This window comes from Thalassophryne amazonica, chromosome 6 (genome assembly GCF_902500255.1).
Source record: "Thalassophryne amazonica chromosome 6, fThaAma1.1, whole genome shotgun sequence".
In the NCBI taxonomy this organism is placed as follows: Eukaryota; Metazoa; Chordata; class Actinopteri; order Batrachoidiformes; family Batrachoididae; genus Thalassophryne; species Thalassophryne amazonica.
The window spans coordinates 35662304-35682451 of record NC_047108.1 but is presented as its reverse complement, the minus strand read 5'-3'; the positions used below and the strand labels follow the sequence as shown (position 1 = coordinate 35682451).

The 20148-nt window shown below is 41.7% G+C and overlaps 1 protein-coding gene across 1 annotated transcript in view; it reads left to right on the top strand.

Moving 5' to 3' along the window:
* Positions 1-20148, top strand: part of LOC117512039 (lysosomal amino acid transporter 1 homolog) — a 32503-nt gene that overhangs the window by 7037 nt on the left and 5318 nt on the right. Inside the window, exon 3 of the mRNA XM_034171987.1 lies at positions 4151-4336. Coding sequence (XP_034027878.1) covers positions 4151-4336 — 186 coding nt within the window. The remainder of the gene's footprint in view (positions 1-4150; positions 4337-20148) is intronic.

Below are 20148 nucleotides of genomic sequence, written 5' to 3'. Positions count from 1 at the left end.
AATCATATCTATATGTGGTTCTCCAATCAGGTCTGGGAGTGTACACCCCCTGCATTATAGAGCTACCGTGGATCCTGGATGGCAATTAGTCATGCATACGACTGATCCATCACCACCCAATTCATGACTTCGTACTGGAGCACTCCATACGTACTCCAGTACCATGTACATTAGTGTTCAGAATAATTGTAGTGCTATGTGAATAAAAAGATTAATCCAGGTTTTGAGTATATTTCTTTTTGTTACATGGGAAACAAGGTACCAGTAGATTCAGTAGATTCTCACAAATCCAACAAGACCAAGCATTCATGATATGCACACTCTTGAGGCTATGAAATTGGGCTATTAGTAAAAAAAAAAAGTAGAAAAGGGGGTGTTCACAATAATAGTAGCATCTGCTGTTGACGCTACAAACTCAAAACTTTTATGTTCAAACTGCTTTTTTAGCAACCCTGTGAATCACTAAACTAGTATTTAGTTATATAACCACAGTTTTTCAAGATTTCTTCACATCTGCGAGACATTAATTTTGTTGGTTTGGAACCAAGATTTTGCTCGTTTACTAGTGTGCTTGGGGTCATTGTCTTGTTGAAACACCCATTTCAAGGGCATGACCTCTTAAGCATAAGGCAACATGACCTCTTCAAGTATTTTTGGCATATCCAAATTGAGCCATGATACCTGGTATGCGATATATAGGCCCAACACCATAGGAGAAACATGCCCATATCATGATGCTTGCACCACCATGCTTCACTGTCTTCACTGTGAACTGTGGCTTGAATTCAGAGTTTGGGGGTCATCTCACAAACTGTCTGCGGCCCTTGGACCCAAAAAGAACAGTTTTACTCTCATCAGTCCACAAAATATTCCTCCATTTCTCTTTAGGCCAGTTGATGTGTTATTTGGCAAATTGTAACCTCTTCTGCACGTCTTTTATTTAACAGAGGGACTTTGCGGGGGATTCTTGCAAATAAATTAGCTTCACACAGGCGTCTTCTAACTGTCACAGCACTTACAGGTAACTCCAGACTGTCTTTGATCATCCTGCAGCTGATCAATGGGTGAGCTTTGCCATTCTGGTTATTCTTCTATCTATTTTGATGGTTGTTTTCCGTTTTCTTCCACACATCTGTTTTTTTTGTCCATTTTAAAGCATTGGAGATCATTGTAGATGGACAGCCTATAATTTTTATATAATTTCTATAATAATCAAACTATGCTGTTCTTCTGAACAATGTTTTGAACATCCCATTTTCCTCAGGCTTTCAAAGAGAAAAACATGTTCAACAGGTGCTGGCTTCATCCTTAAATAGGGGACACCTGATTCACACCTGTTTGTTCCACAAAATTGACGAACTCACTGACTGAATGCCACACTACTATTATTGTGAACACCCCCTTTTCTGTTTTTTTTTTTTTTTTTTTTTTTTACTAATAGCCCAATTTCATAGCCTTAAGAGTGTGCATATCATGAATGCTTGGTCTTGTTGGATTTGTGAGAATCTACTGAATCTACTGGTACCTTGTTTCCCATGTAACAATAAGAAATATACTCAAAACCTGAATTAATCTTTTTAGTCACATAGCGCTACTATTATTCTGAACACTACTGTATAAAGGCAATAAAATAGCTAACATGGTTAAAACAGCGCAGCAGCCATTTTAACCTGCATGCCAGCTGTTCATTTTTTTTTTTCTTCAACATTCTCTTGAAAAGGTTCCTTATAGAGATTGACAGTTTTATGACATTTGGGAGAGTCTATAAGCTTAATACTGCATCTATATCATTCACATTCAGCCAGACATCCATGTGAATTTTCAATACTCTGCATTTCTAAATATGGATGATTAGACAGATGTGATCAGATCTGATATTTCACGTCCACAGTTGAGCTGTGCATTAAAAGAGCTACTGCACACACATCCGCAGACTCTCTAAGGAAAATAAAAAAATTTTACTTTCATTGAAAGGAACACAAAGCAAAAGATGAAAGAAAAAATTCACATGCCACTCACCCTGTTAAGATTTCCAATAAAAAAAAAAAAAAAAAAATCCACATCAAAGAAGCCCCCACACACGCATTGGTGGAGACAGTCCACATCCATGATCACTGCAGCAGTAAACCAATCATGTGACACAAACGGCAGCATCATGACACTTTAACCTGTTTTAACAGTTGTTGCCGAAGTGTATCACTGTCACTTTCTACTCACAATAAAAAATCTCAAAGGTACTAATGCAACTTTTCCACTTATTTAAAAAAAAAATTCTGGGCATAAATGGTTTAAGTTCCAAAATCCGACAGACTCTGGGAAAAACATTAAGAGTTTTGGGCGAAGTGTGTCATCTCCTCTGTAAATCTGAGCCATCACTTTCAAATAAAAGCTCAGAAGTTTTGTTTTTGGACGGAGCAGGTTCGTTCACTCTCTGTCAGTCATTTGGATGTTTATGCTCATTCTAATGTACATCACACGCCAAAAATTGCCGAGTGAGCCGTTTTCCAGAAATGCACCTGTTAACTTGCCCAGGGAGAGCAATAGATAAAACATCAGAGTCCACTAATTATGAGCGCTTGTGCGCAGAGAGACTTACAATCATGAATACTTTGATGTTGTGTTGCTAACGGGGATGTTAAAGAAATGTGTGACATGTCCTTTAAGACTGAAGCACAAGGTGCCTTTCCTATTAGTCATGAAATTTCTTCACCTGGGAGCAGAACAGAGTGGTAAAAATCATCTGAGCTCAAGTAATAGGCATGTGCTCAATAAGGCCTTGTGTTTATCAATTGCAGGAATATATAAAGCACATTTTCAACTCCAAACTGCTATAAAAGCTCTTTTGTATAGTCTTTTTATCAGGAAGCAGAAACAACAGCCGGCACTGTAGGTGTACATGGTGACCAAACATTTGAAATCCCCTAAGGTTGGGGTACTGATCATGAAGGCAGAAAACAATGATGAAAGCTGACTTTATTTTTAGTCATGAATGTTAACAAGATAATATGTTAAACTTCTCTACTTCTGGTTTGTAGGTCAGTAGGAACCTGATTAGGTTACTGTATTCATTCAAATATCTTTATGAAATAGTCCACCATGACAATATTCAAATTTGAAATGTGTAAAGCTGTCAGACCTCTAAATTGGAGTAATCAGTTTTTCTATTTTACTTCAGGGGTTGAGGGTGCCATTTGTATTTGTTATATAAATATGTTTATCGTAAATACAAATGCATGCTGACTGTGTGTAGTGGTGCAGCTTAGCGAAAATTTACATAACAATTCTGCATTTTGTGATAAAAGCATAGTTTGGTACACATATTCTAAATTATCGTTTTTCAGGTATGGAGATATCCTGGAGTTGACCGCTAATGAGCTTCACTGGGTCAATGAAGAATTACACGGGGGTAAAAATGTTAAAATGTTTCAATTGTGTTAAAGGGTACACCATATTATTTGTCTGATCATAAAGATTCCAAAAAAGATATAGTTTGGACTAATTATGACTGACTCGTCTGGGGTAAAAACAACTAAAGTGGTGACAAAGGTTAATTTCAGTTTGTACAGTGGTCAAAAGTTAAAGTTGCTCCAATTTTGGTTAACAAAAATGCAAATTGGTTAATAGCATTTTCAAAAGGAATAGTTTGCACCATCTGTCATGCTTTAGTAATCATGTTGTGGGATAACATACATCATAGAATCCAGTGGACGTCAACCTTGTTTGACCTTTACTTTGGAGACCAAGCATTCAACACAGTCAAAACTATTCCATTTATTAATCCTATTAGCTCAACCAATAATTTGCATCACTTTTTTTCACAAAATTGAAGTAACTTCAACTTTTGATCCCTGTACAAACTGAAATTAACCCTGGTCACCATTTTGAATGAATGAATGATTTTTTTTTTTTTTTTTTTTTTTTTTTTACCCCATAACTCTATCATTCAGTCATAATTAGTCCATACCTTTTTGGAATCTTTATGATCAGACAAATAATATGGTATACCTTTCAATACAATTGGAACACTTTAAACTTTGACCCCTGTGTACTGCTTTGACACCTGTAGCTCATTAGAGGTCATTATTTTGCTGTGTTGCCCCACTACAGCCAATTACTTATTGTGCTGTCTCCTCCTTCCTTATCTCTGCAGTACAAGAGGAAGTCAACAGAGGGAGTCTCGTACTTTCTTTTTGCTCTAGTCATCCTGGGGAACATTACATATGGCTCGAGTGTCCTGCTGAAGAACCCTGAGCGAGGCCAAAGTGAGGCTAGCTATGTGGTCCATCACCTGCCCTGGCTCATTGGCAGCCTTGGCACATTCCTCTTAGACCTCACTGTATCCTTTGAAGAGTCAAGGTCTCAGAACTTTAATTCCATTCTTTTGTTAGGCAGTTGAGTTTGACAAGGCAGAAAATGATTGATTGAAGTCTCATGACTGGCGGGGGGGGGGGGGGGGTGCACTGTGTATATCAAAGGTCTTAATATTTCAGTGAGGCCAAAGTTTACAAGGTCTGATAAGGAAACTGGCTTGTTGCCAGCAAAGTAATAAGGCAGTAAAAGCTCAGCCAATGAACCTTGGAAGCCACAATGCTACTTCCACCCATTGTTATATTTCTGGTTAGAGTCTAGTCACAAATATCCTGACATCAGCAATTTTTTAATAGTAAATTTACAATTTTGGCAAATAAGTATGTATGTAATGTATCAACTGTAGCAGTGTTTCACTGGCAAGAAAACTAGTAAAGTAGATGACTGACAGTTTGAGCCAAACGTCTGTCACTTTGGAATCTGCCAATACATTCCATTAAGGCTGTAGTTTTACTTTTGGCCCAGTCATATCAGTGGTTATGACCATCCTGCTACAGGTTCAATACCAAATGTCTTGGGTGTGCATGCCACTTTTGCTTGACTGTTAAGGAAAAATGGGTGTTGGCAATGTATCATAGGCTGAAAATCAGTTGCAAAGCTTATCTTGAACATGTTCAAAATAAGCACAGCGACTCCAATGCTGCGTTTTATACATAATGACAGCAAGTCAAGAATGCCACAAAGTATACATTCTTGGCCGCTAATCATGAAAGTGATGATTTCAGGCAGAGGCGTCAGGTGTCCTCAGGAACTGCTGCAACCTGTTACCATGCGTTACGATTAATGGCACGTGTTGCTGGAGAATTATCAGGAATCATTACACACGGTCAAGAATAATGTTCTGCATTGTTGGGCGCTATCGCGTGTAACAGTGCATCGTTAAATTCTGTCTTGTTGTGAATGAGGCGCATTGTCTCCACACACCCCCATATTCATCCAACCGTCAGTTGCTGGCGCAGAGAGGAGGACGTGGCTCTTGTGTCAAGCGTTTTCTCAAACATCAGACACATGCAGCAAGTGGAACACCTGAAGGAGCACGTTGAGGAGCACTGGAATGAGACTTTAAGCCGACTTCTTCAGCATACTGCAGCAATGAAACTCAAAGCGGTGCAGCAGGGTTTAATTGTGCACGCGTCAGAGAAGAACGCTGTCACGCTCTATTAAGGATCACCACTAATCAAGACGGATCAACACGCTCAGTTGCAACCTCCGCGACATGAGGCGAAATGAGTGGTGTGAGACATTCGTGGAAGATTTTTTTGACAGCCAAAAGCATGCTCCACAAAAAAATCACGAATATCACACACCATCGCGCCCTGTTAAGCGATCTATTTAGATGCGTTAAGTCACATTAAGAATGTCAGGAATGTGCCAGGAATGACACAAATATGACATTCATAATGCGTCTTGCCTATGTGTAAACGCACCAAAAAATTCAGCACCTGGTTTTAACACAGTGTGCGTCAGTGATGCAGTCTCTTTACCGCAGAGGTGTGCATGTCACTGGGTGACAAAATGAGGTTGGAGAGTAAAAATTGATTATGAGGAGAAGGAAGGCGTAGAAGGAAAGACCTTAACAGTTCAGGGGGCTTCCAGGGGGCATCTGGAAAAGATGACGGAGCCACCTCAGCTGGCTGTTTTTGACGTGGAGGAGCAGCGGCTCGACTCCGAGCTCCTCCCGAGTGACCGAGCTCCTCACCCTGTCTCTAAGGGAGTGCCCAGCCACGCTGCGGAGGAAACTCATCTCGGCCACTTGTACTCACGATCTCGTTCTTTCGGTCATGAGCCAAATCTCATGACCATAGGTGAGGGTCGGAACGTAGATCGATCAGTAAACCGAGAGCTTTGCCCCCCTGCTCAGCTCTCTCTTCACCACGACAGTCCGATACAGCGACCGCATCACTGCAGACGCTGCACCGATTCTGTCGATCTCACGCTCCATCCGTCCCTCGCTCGTGAACAAGACCCCGAGATACTTAAACTCCTCCACTTGAGGCAAGGACACTTCCACCGACCTGAAGAGGGCAAGGCATCTTTTTCCGGTCGAGAACCATGGCCTTGGATTTGGAGGTGCTGATTTTCATCCCGGACGTCTCACACTCAGCTGCAAACCGCACCAGTGCACGCTGAAGGTCCTGATTTGACGAAGCCAACAGAACCACATCATCCGTGAACAGCGGAGATGAGATTCTGTGGTTCCCAAACCGGACCCCCTGTACACCCTGGCTGCGCCTAGAAATTCTGTCCATAAAGGTAATGAACAGAACTGGTGACAAAGGGCAGCCCTGGCAGAGGCCAACGTGCACTGGAAATGGGTTGACTGACTACCGGCAATGCGAACCAAACTATCCCCGACTGCCATGTGATGTTGCAGAGGCGTGTCATCCAAGACAGTCCCACAAGGCCAACCGATAGTCTTCCTCCACGGCCTCCCCGAACTCCTCCCAGACCTGAGTTTTTACCTCTGCGACCGCACGGGCTGCAACACGTTTGGCCTGCCGGTACCTGTCAGCTTCCTCTGGGGTCCCACTTACCAAAAAAGACAAGTAGGACTCCTCCTTCAGCTTGACGGCATCCCTTACTTCCGGTGTCCACCACCGGGTTCAGGGATTGCTGCCGCGACAGGCACCAGAGACCTTGCGACAACAGCAACGAGCGGCCGCATCGACAATGGAGGTGGAGAACATGGTCCATTCGGACTTCATGTCTCCACCCTCCCCCGGGATCTGGGAGAAGCTCTCCCGGAGGTGGAAGTTGAAGACCTCGCTGACACAGGGTTCCCACCAATCGTTCCCAGCTGACCCTCATGATACGTTTGGGCCTGCCAGGTCTGACCAGCTCCCTCCCCTCCCAGTGGATCCAACTCGCCACCAGCTGGTAATCAGTCGACAGCTCAGCTCCTCTCTTCACCCGAGTGTCCATGACACGTGGCGGAAGGTCAGATGATACAACTACAAAGTCGATCATCGACCTCCAGCTCAGGGTGTGCCAAGTGCACTTATGGACATGCTTGTGCTCAAACATGGTGTTCGTGATGGACAAACTGTGACTAGCACAGACGTCCAACAACTAAACACCACTCGGATTCAGATCGGGGAGGCCGTGCTTCCCGATCCCCCCCAGGTCTCATTGTCACACCCACATGGGCATTGAAATCACCCAGGATGACAATGGAGTCCCCAGTCGGAGCACTATCTAGTACCCCTCCCGGGGACTCCAAGAAGGTTGGGTGCTCTGCACTGCCCCTTGGCCCATGGGCCAAGACAACAATGAGACACCTGTCCCCGACCCAAAGGCATAGGGACGCGACCCTCTTGTTCACCGGGGTGAACTCCAACACATAGCGACTGAGCTGGGGAGCAATAAGCACTGCTACCCCAGCTCTCCGCCTCTCCCTGTGGGCAATGCCAGAAAAGTGGAGCGTCCAGCCGCTCTCCAGGAGTTGGGTACCAGAGCCCAAGCTGTGCGTGGAGGTGAGCCTGACTATTTCTAGTCGGTATCTCTCGACCTCCCGCACAAGCTCAGGCTCCTTCCCCCCCAGCGTGGTGAAGTTCCATGTCCCAACAGCCAGGGGCTGTGAGCGTGGATGGGGCCTCCAGGCCACCCGCCCTCGACCGCCACCCAATCCTCTCTGCACCTGATGCCCATGGCCCCCTCTGCAGGTAGTGAACCCACAGGAGGGCGGGCCCACATCGCTCTTTTTGGGCCGGGCCCCGTGGGCTAAAGCCCGACCAACAGGCGTTCGCACGTGGGCCCGAGGCCTGTCTCCAGGGTGGGGCCCCGGCTCCGCCATACCGGGTGACGTCTTTGATTTTGTACTGGTCATAGGAGCTTCTGAACCTAGGACCTGTTTGCCTTAGGAAACCCTACCAGGGGCACAAAGCCACCGACAACATAGCTCCTAGGATCATCTGGGTATGCAAACTCCCCCACCACGATAAGGTGGCAGTTCGAGGGGGAGGGCATCACAAGACAGGTTTGGATTATGTGTCAATTTATTTATAATCCATATTCAGAGCAGTGTAGCATTTCACATGAAACAACATAGGTTGTTCTCACAAAATCTCCCATAATTTCCTGTATTGTCTATTGTGTCAATAGCATGGCCCAAGTCGAAGGTCACCCCTTTGAGTCTCTTCTGCTTGGGGTTTCTTCCTCAAATCATCAGAGGTAGTTTTTCCTTACCAGTGTCACCTGTGTGCTTGCTCTAGGGGTTGGTAAGGTAAGACCTGACTTGTGTGAAACGCCTTGAGGCAACTTTGTTGTGATTTGGCGCTATAGCAATGAAGCACCTCTTTTTACATGCTTCCATGTCAGTCATAAACAACTGGAACGTCTTTACCCCAGACTCTTATGTTCACACAATATTCATATAACCGTAGGTAGTGGTGTAACTGATCACAGCTTATCCGTACGGACCAATCCCCACAGTTCGGAACACTGTTCAACTGTGGATTAATTACAAAGTTTACATAAGTGTGATTTTGTGTCATGATGACTTGTTTTTAAAAGCAGTAACTGTTTATTTGGATGCAGTCGTGGTAAAAATCATACTGACTGCAGCTTTGCATGCACATAATTTAGTTGCGCATGCTCGCTGCTCTCCTTTAGTGATATGTGGCTTTTCTGCATTGATTTCACTAAAAACCGCATTGATAAAATCCACTGTGCACTTTGTTGATGAATACAGTAAAACTTGCCTAAACAGGCATTGTATGAACCAGATATTCACACTCACCGGAAAAAACAAAACTCCCAATGCTTTTTGTATGGATTTCCATTTAATAAACACTATATACCAGATTTTCGCTCACATCGGACAAAACGTCCCATTCAACTGCAGTGTTTTTGTTGTTGTTTTTTTCCCCCCTTTAAAACCCCTCACATGTACCGAACACAGCAGTCTGGACATGCCCAGTAACAGAGGTACAAAATTAAAGTTTAGCACTGACACTCACCGATTCAAGTAAAGTGGGGCTGTATTTCCCTGATTAAAAGCCAGGCCATTTATTTATTTATTTTTGAAACTGCTCAGACAAGGGCCCGCAGTCCGACTTGCACCTGCTAAGTCGGACTCCGCGAAAGGCTGTGATCACTTTTACATTTTCGCACCTTCCTCTCCCGTCATATTTTAAAAGTTTTTGCAGTGCGCACACCTTATCTTTGAGATGATTATAGAAAGAAAAGGGTGTTGAGGGACAAATTATTCCAGAAAAATTGCATAACATTGCATGGCATGGAGTTAGAGTTCCAGAAGCACAAGGGTTTAGGATTTTGAGGGACCACTCTGCAGTGGATTTGAGGTGAAAAAAAGTGACTCGACCAAATGTAATTTAATGCACATATCTGGCGCTTATTCATGGCAGTGATGGGCTCAGCTAACCAAAAAGTTAGCTTTGATAACAGCTAATCAGCTAACTGAAAGGTTATCTTTTATAGAGCTAAACCAATAAATCACCCAAAAATTTATTGGAAGCTACAGCTAACCAATAACCTTCAGTATTGTTTCTAATACACTTGCAACTACTAACAAGCTGATTTTGAGTTTTAACACCACGATCGCTTCTGGTAGCATCAAAAGCAACAGCCCCAACAATGAATCAGCACTTCTGTCTTTGAGCGCCCTGCCCACTGCTGGAAGCTCCTGTTTACTACATAGCTTGCAGCAGTAAAGCAGTTAAGAGGAGCAGCGAACCTCAATGTTTAATACTCAATAGCAGTGTCGCCATGAGGTGGAGGTTTTGGAAAATAAAGCAGTGCTGACTTGTGGTTTTGGTTTATAAATAAAATTAATACCGATTGAATAACTCCATTAATGTCAATTCTGTCATTTGTACAAAGTTAAAATATAACATATATCTAAATAATGCACTAATTCTAAAGTTTTGTAACAAACACAGACAGATGCCAAAGGGATTATGGGTAAATGGGCCTCCCCTAACACTGATTGGTTGACTCATTCATTCGATGTAAAAACCAACACGTTAATGTGAGGTGTGTGTGTTGGCGTTTACATACAAATGTGCTTTTGTAAAATATGCCTTTTTTTATTTGTAAAATAAAGAGCGATTTGCAAAAAGTCAAGTTGTTACTTATTTGACTACCATTTGATATAACCAGGGTCAGAATAAATAGAACACTGCCATCTACTGGCGTCCAGGCGCTCATACTGCCATGAACACTACTGGCCAGTAGATGGCAGTAGAGACCGTGAAAACTTGCAAACACAATAACAATGTCTACAAACCAAGCAAATACATTCATGAGAGTTTTAGGCACAATATACAAAGAGTTTAATGCTGTTGTCTGTGTGGAGCCTGATCAGAGCATCTCAAATGCATTTCTTCTGTCGTGAATGTACTGACATTACCTATAATGCACCTGGACACAGCATGTCCACACGAAAACCTTCACAATTAGTGCATTACGTTAAAACTAAAACATATATCTGATATTTTCACGTTATAAAACTTCAGGCGTGATGTTAATTTAAATACCTTGTCCGAAATTAGTTTGGTTAAAATTGTAACCATAAGATAAAACTGTATGATAAAACTAGATGACTTGGGTGATATTGCCAGAATATCAGTATGGGGTCAAAAGAAATGAGCTTTTTTTCTTTTCTGTGGCGAGCTCATTGCAGCTTGGGACTCCGACGAGGGCGGTCGCATCTCCTCCACTCTCCCTTATCTCTCTGCTTTTAACCTTCAAGTCCCTACTCCACCAGACTGTGAATTCCTCAAAACTATATTGGATTCTGGATCTGTTGGACTACTATTGGATTAACCATGAAATTGATCAGCTGGTCTCTGAACGCTATTGACACCATTTTTTCTACAAGAAGGTCAGGACCGGGGGATCCCGACTGCCCAGATGGAATGTATCCTGCGGGCTATGTCCTCAACTCCTGGAGTTCCTGGCGTGTGGCATGCTTGGCACCTTTCTCCCTTGAGGATGTCGAGGATTTATTCATTTTTGGTCTTATGGTAGCAGGGCTGGTACTTTTTGGCGTATGTGCTGCCCTGATCTACCAGAAAATTGGCAAGACGGCGGCATCAAGAACCACGGGCCCTCGCTTGTCCATCATGATTAACGAGGTTGGCAAGGCAGTGCATTCTCAGACTGCGTTGACTCTTGAACTCAGATGCAAATTGGATGACACCTTGGAGCTGATGCGTGCCTTGCAGTTGAAGCTGAAGGTTTCGGAGGCCGGTGAATATTCTTAATTCAATATTGGGAATATTCTTAATTCATAATTGGGATTTGGCTGTGCGAGTGGAACTGTTAAAAGTGTTTTTCACTGCTCGGCTGCAACACTACAGGCTATCTAGCATCAAGGTCAATTGCCCACTGTTTACCTCCAGAGGAATTTATCCAGGCTCTGGTGAGATTATTCGGCTCCATTCTTATCTCAACCCACAAGGACAATAAACTGACAGACTTACACATGGACTGAAGCATGCGCCAGTTTTCTCCTCTCACCTCATTCCTGCCCCTCCCTTCCTGTGGCTGGCCTCCGTTCTTTCCCAAGCTGGCAGGCAGCGCGACTTGATAGTTGCAGCGGCTACCAACACACTCACATCGCCTCAATTGGAAAACGGACTGTTTCAAGTTTAGTGCACATAAACAATGTCAAATGTATATGTGTTGTCCTAATTCTGATGTGTGCTATTATTACGGTAAACAAGTAATAATTTTAGAACAATTGCCGTTTGTATGTGGAATGTGAGTGTGGAAATCTGAAATTTCCCCATTGAGGGATGAATAAAGGCTTATCTAATCTAATTCTCCTTTGACTGCAGAGGATAGAGCAGTTTCTTTTGGAACCACCTCTCCTCTGTTTGCAGTGGATAGAACTGCATATCTACTACAAAACATTTAACAGGTAGGTAGTCAACTGATTTTAGATTTCGTAATTGTTTGTAACTGTTAAGCTTTGTTCACCATGCCTGCAAAAATATGTTAGCGGTCTAAAAATTATTGGATCAAAACTTATCGGAAGATAATTGGTCCGATGATGGTTTTCAGAGTTATCTGAAAAGCTAATCGGATAGTGAAAACATTAGCTTCAATAATTAGCGGTTAGTGGATTAGCTGAACTGTGCCCACCGCTGATTCATGGCAGGCGTTAATTTTATTTATTTTTATTATATTTATTTATATATATATATATATATATATATATATATTTTTTTTTTTTTTTCCAGAAGAAATTTTGACCCAATCATTAAATGAGGCATGTCCCAATTTAGGATTCCCCATAGATTGTTTGGGGCCTTCTGACTGTAGCTAATTTGTTTATTTATATATATATATATATATATATATATATACTTACAAATCATGCAATAAGAGATCAATCAATTGTACAGTGCACATAAGACTTTCATGGCAGCAGAAGAGGAAATCTTTTGCACACTGACCAGGTGAGAAATCACACCTGTTTTAACTCAAATGTTGCTGAATGAAATGAAGATTGTTACTGATATTGTTGTCACTGATATTTTGTTGGTGATCCTGCATTGTTTGTGCACACACTGCATGTGGCCATACAGTCACCTTTGTACCAGAAACACTGTCAGTCACACACCACTTAACGAAGGGCAACGAAGCCCTGACGAAACAAGAAATCTGGACTTTCGTTGACTTTCGTTGGCATCGTTTAACCTTCGCGCAGCTTCGTTCCTGCAGCTGACACTTGTCAGGATTTTTAAACTTGAAAAATTTGAACGAAGGGCAACGAAAACCTTAATTCGTCTGTTTTGTTTTGCTGTCGTTCTTGACGTTTTTGTAACGTTATTGTTTAATTTGACTTCGTTGGAGCAGCTGAATGTTTTCACACAGTGCAGAAGCCGGTTTGTGAGCGCTGAGGCTGCGTCTGCTTCATGTACCGTTGGAAATTACAGGGCAAACTCAGCCTGCTTGCTTGACTTTTTTTTTTTATCTGTGTGGGTGGTCAGCTCGGCTCAGGCACCTTATATAGCCCAGAATTAGTCTTTTGTGTGGATATAATTAATTATTTTGCCACAAGCAACTGCTGAATTTGAAACAACAAAAAAATTGTGTAATTTCTGACAGTACTTGAATGCAGCATTAGCAGCAGCAGCAGCTCCTGCATGCGCTTATTATTTTGTATTAAATATAACAATATGAGTGTAGGAATGACAGTCCAGTCCTTCTGTACATGTGGCAACAGGTAGATGAATCAAAATGATTTAAAGAGCTGTTCTGGAAGGAAGAATTCACGTTGTGGATCAGTGATCAGCTGGAGGAAATAACCACACGAGTCAATGCGCGGGTTCACACTCACTGATTAATTTACTCCTCTGATATATTCAATCATCTTTACACTTATATTTACGTATATTTATTGCAGACACACGCTGCTCCTGCTGTGGCTCCAGATGTGTTTCATTTAAAGCGTCAAGATTGTTAGCTTTGGTTTTTTAAGTTCCTCTTTCGTCCCTTTTGCGCTCTTGCTTTGCAGGCTGTTTGGTGATAAAGCTCTTTCGTCCACCTTTTCTCAACGAATTGTGACTCTTTTTTTTTGTTTAACTGTTTCCCTTTGTTCAGGAATCGCCATGTGACTGGGCCATAATGCTAAAAAGCATCCTTTTGTTCAGCAGCAAGTGAGCACTCACTCCTCAGAAAACTGCTTCTCTGTATTTTATCTTTTCCCAGCTTGCCCTGGGCTGTGAGCCCAACATGACCATGCCATAGAAAATCTTTTTTTTTTTTTTTTTTTTTTTTTTTAATAAACCTGTATGAGTGCATTGTGGAAAAAATTACATCAGAGCGTGTGTGTCTCTCTGGATTCATGCCTTTACCACAGTAGTAACACACACTTGTTGCAACAGACACATCCTCTGTTCACATATAGTGTTCCCAAAAATAGAGATTACAGCATGGACACAAAGTGCTGTGATGAGAATTTCTCCTCATTGTTCACATAGCTACAGTTGTGTTCAAAATAATACTGCATTTTAAAAAGTGAGTAAAGCTCAAAATCCTGATACAACCCCAATTCCAATGAAGTTGGGACGTTGTGTAAAATGTAAATAAAAACAATACAATGATTTGCAAATCCTCTTCAACCTGTATTCAGTTGAATACACCACAAAGACAATATATTTAATGTTCAAACTGATAAACTTTGTGCAAATATTTGCTCATTTTGAAATGGATGCCTGCAACACGTTTCAAAAAAGCTGGAACAGTGGTATGTTTACCACTGTGTTACATCACCTTTCCTTCTAACAACACTCAATAAGCCTTTGGGAACTGAGGACATTAATTTTTGAAGCTTTGTAGATGGAATTCTTTCCCATTCTTGCTTGATGTACGACTTTGGTTGTTCAACAATCCGGGGTCTCTGTTGTCATATTTTGCGCTTCATAATGTGCCACACATTTTCAGTGGGCGACAGGTCTGGACTGCAGACAGGCCAGTCTAGTACCTGCACTCTTTTACTATGAAGCCACACTGTTGTAACACAGTGCAGAATGTGGCTTGGCATTGTCTTGCTGAAATAAGCAGGGACGTCCCTGAAAAAGACGTTGCTTGGATGGCAGCATGTGTTTCTACAAAACCTGGATGTACCTTTCAGCATTGATGGTGCCATCACACATGTGTAAGTTGCCCATGCCATGGGCACTAACACACCCCCATACCATCACAGATGCTGGCGTTTGAACTTTGCGCTGGTAACAACCTGGATGGTTGTTTTCCTCTTTTATTCGGAGGACACGACGTCCATGATTTCCAAAAAAACTATTTGAAATGTGGACTCATCAGACCACAGCACACTTTTCCACTTTGCGTCTGTCCATTTCAAATGAGCTCAGGCCCAGAGAAGTCGGCGACGTTTTTCGATGTTGTTGATGTATGGCTTTCGCTTTGCTTGGTAGAGTTTTAACTTGCACTTGTAGATGTAGTGACGAACTGTGTTAACTGACATTGGTTTTCTGAAGTGTTCTTGAGTCCACGTGGTAAGATTCTTTACACAATGATGTTGGTTTTTATGCACTGCCGCCTGAGGGATCGAAGGTCACGGGCATTTGATGTTGGTTTTCTGCCTTGTCGCTTACTTGTAGAAAGTTCTCCAGATTCTCTAAATTTTCTGATTATATTAGGGACTGTAGATGATGGAATCCCAAATTCCTTGTAATTGAACATTGAGAAACATTGTTCTTAAACTGTTGGACTATTTTTTTTTTTTTTTTCCTCATGCAGTTGTTCACAAAGTGGTGATCCTCGCCCCATCTTTGCTTGTGAATGGCTGAGCCTTTTGGGGATGCTCCTTTTATACCCAGTCATGACACTCACATTTGGCATCCTCAGTTCCCAAACACTTGAGTGTTGTTAGAAGGAAAGGTGATGTAACACAGTGGTAAACATACCACTGTCCCAGCTTTTTTGAAACGTGTTGCAGGCATCTATTTCAAAATGAGCAAATATTTGCACAAAAAAATAAAGTTTATCAGTTTGAACATTAAATATCTTGTCTTTGTGGTGTATTCAATTGAATATAGGTTTTAGAGGATTTGCAAATCATTGTATTCTGCTTTTATTTACATTTTACACAACGTCCCAACTTCATTGGAACTGGGGTTGTAATATGCAAACAATGAATGTATGAGTTCAGTGGTACAAATTTATTATTTGTTTTTTCATATAATGGCTGAGTGGATCCTTGTCATTTGATTGGTGCTTTGTATGTCACATGACATGGATTATTCATCCCATTCATGTTGCATTTCATTTAGAGTGTAATTTGAATCCATATGTTTGGTACCATTGTGCTATGCACACACACACGCGCGCGCACACATACATACATACATACATACATACAGTAGTGTTCAGAATAATAGTAGTGCTATGTGACTAAAAAGATTAATCCAGGATTTGAGTATATTTCATTTTGTTACATGGGAAACAAGAAAAAAAAAAGTAGAAAGTGAGTTTGTGAGGCCTATATATCGCATACCAGGTATCATGGATCAGTTTGGATATGTCAAAATACTTGAAGAGGTCATGTTGCCTTATGCTTAAGAGGACATGCCCTTGAAATGGGTGTTTCAACAAGACAATGACCCCAAGCACACTAGTAAACAGGCAAAATCTTGGTTCCAAACCAACAAAATTAATGCCTCGCAGATGTGAAGAAATCATGAAAAACTGGTTATACAACTAAATACTAGTTTAGTGATTCACAGGATTGCTAAAAGAAAAGCAGTTTGAACATAATAGTTTTGAGTTTGTAGTGTCAACAGCAGATGCTACTATTATTGTGAACACCCCCTTTTCTACTTTTTTTTTTTTTTTTTTTACTAATAGCCCAATTTCATAGCCTTAAGAGTGTAACAACGTAACAATAACAAATATACTCAAAACCTGGATTAATGTTTTTAGTCACATAGCACTACTGTTATTTTGAACACTACTGTATATACACGTGCAACGTGCTCGTGTGTGTAGACCAGGGGTGGGCAACGAGGGCCGAGACACTGCATGAATTGGAGGCTCGGCTCCGCACCGTGGAAAATTCTACAGCTAGCCAGGCCCCTGTAGTCGGTGCGGACCAAGGTAGCTTAGCCGCCGTTAGTTCCCCCCTGGCAGACCCCGTGCAGTCGGGTAGGCAGGCTGACTGGGTGACTGTGAGGAGGAAGCGTAGCCCTAAACAGAAGCCCCGTGTACACCGTCAACCCGTTCACATCTCTAACCGTTTTTCCCCACTCGACGATACACTCGCCGAGGATCAAACTCTGGTTATTGGCGACTCTGTTTTGAGAAATGTGAAGTTAGCGACACCAGCAACCATTGTCAATTGTCTTCCGGGGGCCAGAGCAGGCGACATCGAAGGACATTTGAAATTGCTGGCTAAGGCTAAGCGTAAATTTGGTAAAATTGTAATTCACGTCGGCAGTAATGACACTCGGTTACGCCAATCGGAGGTCACTAAAATTAACATTGAATCGGTGTGTAACTTTGCAAAAACAATGTCGGACTCTGTTGTTTTCTCTGGGCCCCTCCCCAATCAGACCGGGAGTGACATGTTTAGCCGCATGTTCTCCTTGAATTGCTGGCTGTCTGAGTGGTGTCCAAAAAATGAGGTGGGCTTCATTGATAATTGGCAAAGCTTCTGGGGAAAACCTGGTCTTGTTAGGAGAGACGGCATCCATCCCACTTTAGAGGGAGCAGCTCTCATTTCTAGAAATCTGGCCAATTTTTTGGGATCCTCCAAACTGTGACTGTCTAGCGTTGGGACCAGGAGGCAGAGCTGTGGTCTTATACACCTCTCTGCAGCTTCTCTCCCCCTGCCATCCCCTCGTTGCCCCATCCCCATAGAGACGGTGCCTGCTCCCAGACCACCAATAACTAGCAAAAATCTATTTAAGCATAAAAATTCAAAAAGAAAAATAATATAGCACCTTCAATTGCACCACAGACTAAAACAGTTAAATGTGGTCTATTAAACATTAGGTCTCTTTCTTCTAAGTCCCTGTTGGTAAATGATATAATAATTGATCAACGTATTGATTTATTCTGCCTAACAGAAACTTGGTTACAGCAGGATGAATATGTTAGTTTAAATGAGTCAACACCCCCGAGTCACACTAACTGTCAGAATGCTCGTAGCACGGGCCGGGGCGGAGGATTAGCAGCAATCTTCCATTCCAGCTTATTAATTAATCAAAAACCTAGACAGAGCTTTAATTCATTTGAAAGCTTGTATCTTAGTCTTGTCCATCCAAATTGGAAGTCCCAAAAACCAGTTTTATTTGTTATTATCTATCGTCCACCTGGTCGTTACTGTGAGTTTCTCTGTGAATTTTCAGACCTTTTGTCTTACTTAGTGCTTAGCTCAGATAAGATAATTATAGTGGGCGACTTTAACATCCACACAGATGCTGAGAATGACAGCCTCAACACTGCATTTAATCTATTATTAGACTCTATCGGCTTTGCTCAAAAAGTAAATGAGTCCACCCACCACTTTAATCATATTTTAGATCTTGTTCTGACTTATGGTATGGAAATAGAAGACTTAACAGTATTCCCTGAAAACTCCCTTTTGTCTGATCATTTTTTAATAACATTTACATTTACCCTGATGGACTACCCTGCAGTGGGGAATAAGTTTCATTACACTAGAAGTCTTTCAGAAAGCGCTGTAACTAGGTTTAAGGATATGATTCCTTCTTTATGTTCTCTAATGTCATATACCAACACAGAGCAGAGTAGCTACCTAAACTCTGTAAGGGAGTTAGAGTATCTTGTCAATAGTTTTACATCCTCATTGAAGACAACTTTGGATGCTGTAGCTCCTCTGAAAAAGAGAGCTTTAAATCAGAAGTGTCTGACTCCGTGGTATAACTCACAAACTCGTAGCTTAAAGCAGATAACCCGTAAGTTGGAGAGGAAATGGCGTCTCACTAATTTAGAAGATCTTCACTTAGCCTGGAAAAAGAGTTTGTTGCTCTATAAGAAAGCCCTTCGTGAAGCTAGGACATCTTTCTACTCATCACTAATTGAAGAAAATAAGAACAACCCCAGGTTTCTTTTCAGCACTGTAGCCAGGCTGACAAAGAGTCAGAGCTCTATTGAGCTGAGTATTCCATTAACTTTAACTAGTAATGACTTCATGACTTTCTTTGCTAACAAAATTTTGACTATTAGAGAAAAAATGACTCATAACCATCCCAAAGATGTATTGTTATCTTTGGCTGCTTTCAGTGATGCCGGTATTTGGTTAGACTCTTTCTCTCCGATTGTTCTGTCTGAGTTATTTTCATTAGTTACTTCATCCAAACCATCAACATGCTTATTAGACCCCATTCCTGCCAGGCTGCTCAAGGAAGTCCTACCATTATTTAATGCTTCAATCTTAAATATGATCAATCTATCTTTGTTAGTTGGTTATGTACCACAGGCCTTTAAGGTGGCAGTAATTAAACCATTACTTAAAAAGCCATCACTTGACCCAGCTATCTTAGCTAATTATAGGCCAATCTCCAACCTTCCTTTTCTCTCAAAGATTCTTGAGAGGGTAGTTGTAAAACAGCTAACTGATCACCTGCAGAGGAATGGTCTATTTGAAGAGTTTCAGTCAGGTTTTAGAATTCATCATAGTACAGAAACAGCATTAGTGAAGGTTACAAATGATCTTCTTATGGCTTCGGACAGTGGACTTATCTCTGTGCTTGTTCTGTTGGACCTCAGTGCTGCTTTTGATACTGTTGACCATAAAATTTTATTACAGAGATTAGAGCATGTCATAGGTATTAAAGGCATTGCGCTGCGGTGGTTTGAATCATATTTGTCTAATAGATTACAGTTTGTTCATGTAAATGGGGAATCTTCTTCACAGACTAAAGTTAATTATGGCGTTCCACAAGGTTCTGTGCTAGGACCAATTTTATTCACTTTATACATGCTTCCCTTGGGCAGTATTATTAGACGGTATTGCTTAAATTTTCATTGTTACGCAGATGATACCCAGCTTTATCTATCCATGAAGCCAGAGGATACGCACCAATTAGCTAAACTGCAGGATTGTCTTACAGACATAAAGACATGGATGACCTCTAATTTCCTGCTTTTAAACTCAGATAAAACTGAAGTTATTGTACTTGGCCCCACAAATCTTAGAAGCATGGTGTCTAACCAGATCGTTACTCTGGATGGCATTTCCCTGATCTCTGGTAATACTGTGAGAAATCTTGGAGTTATTTTTGATCAGGATATGTCATTCAAAGCGCATATTAAACAAATATG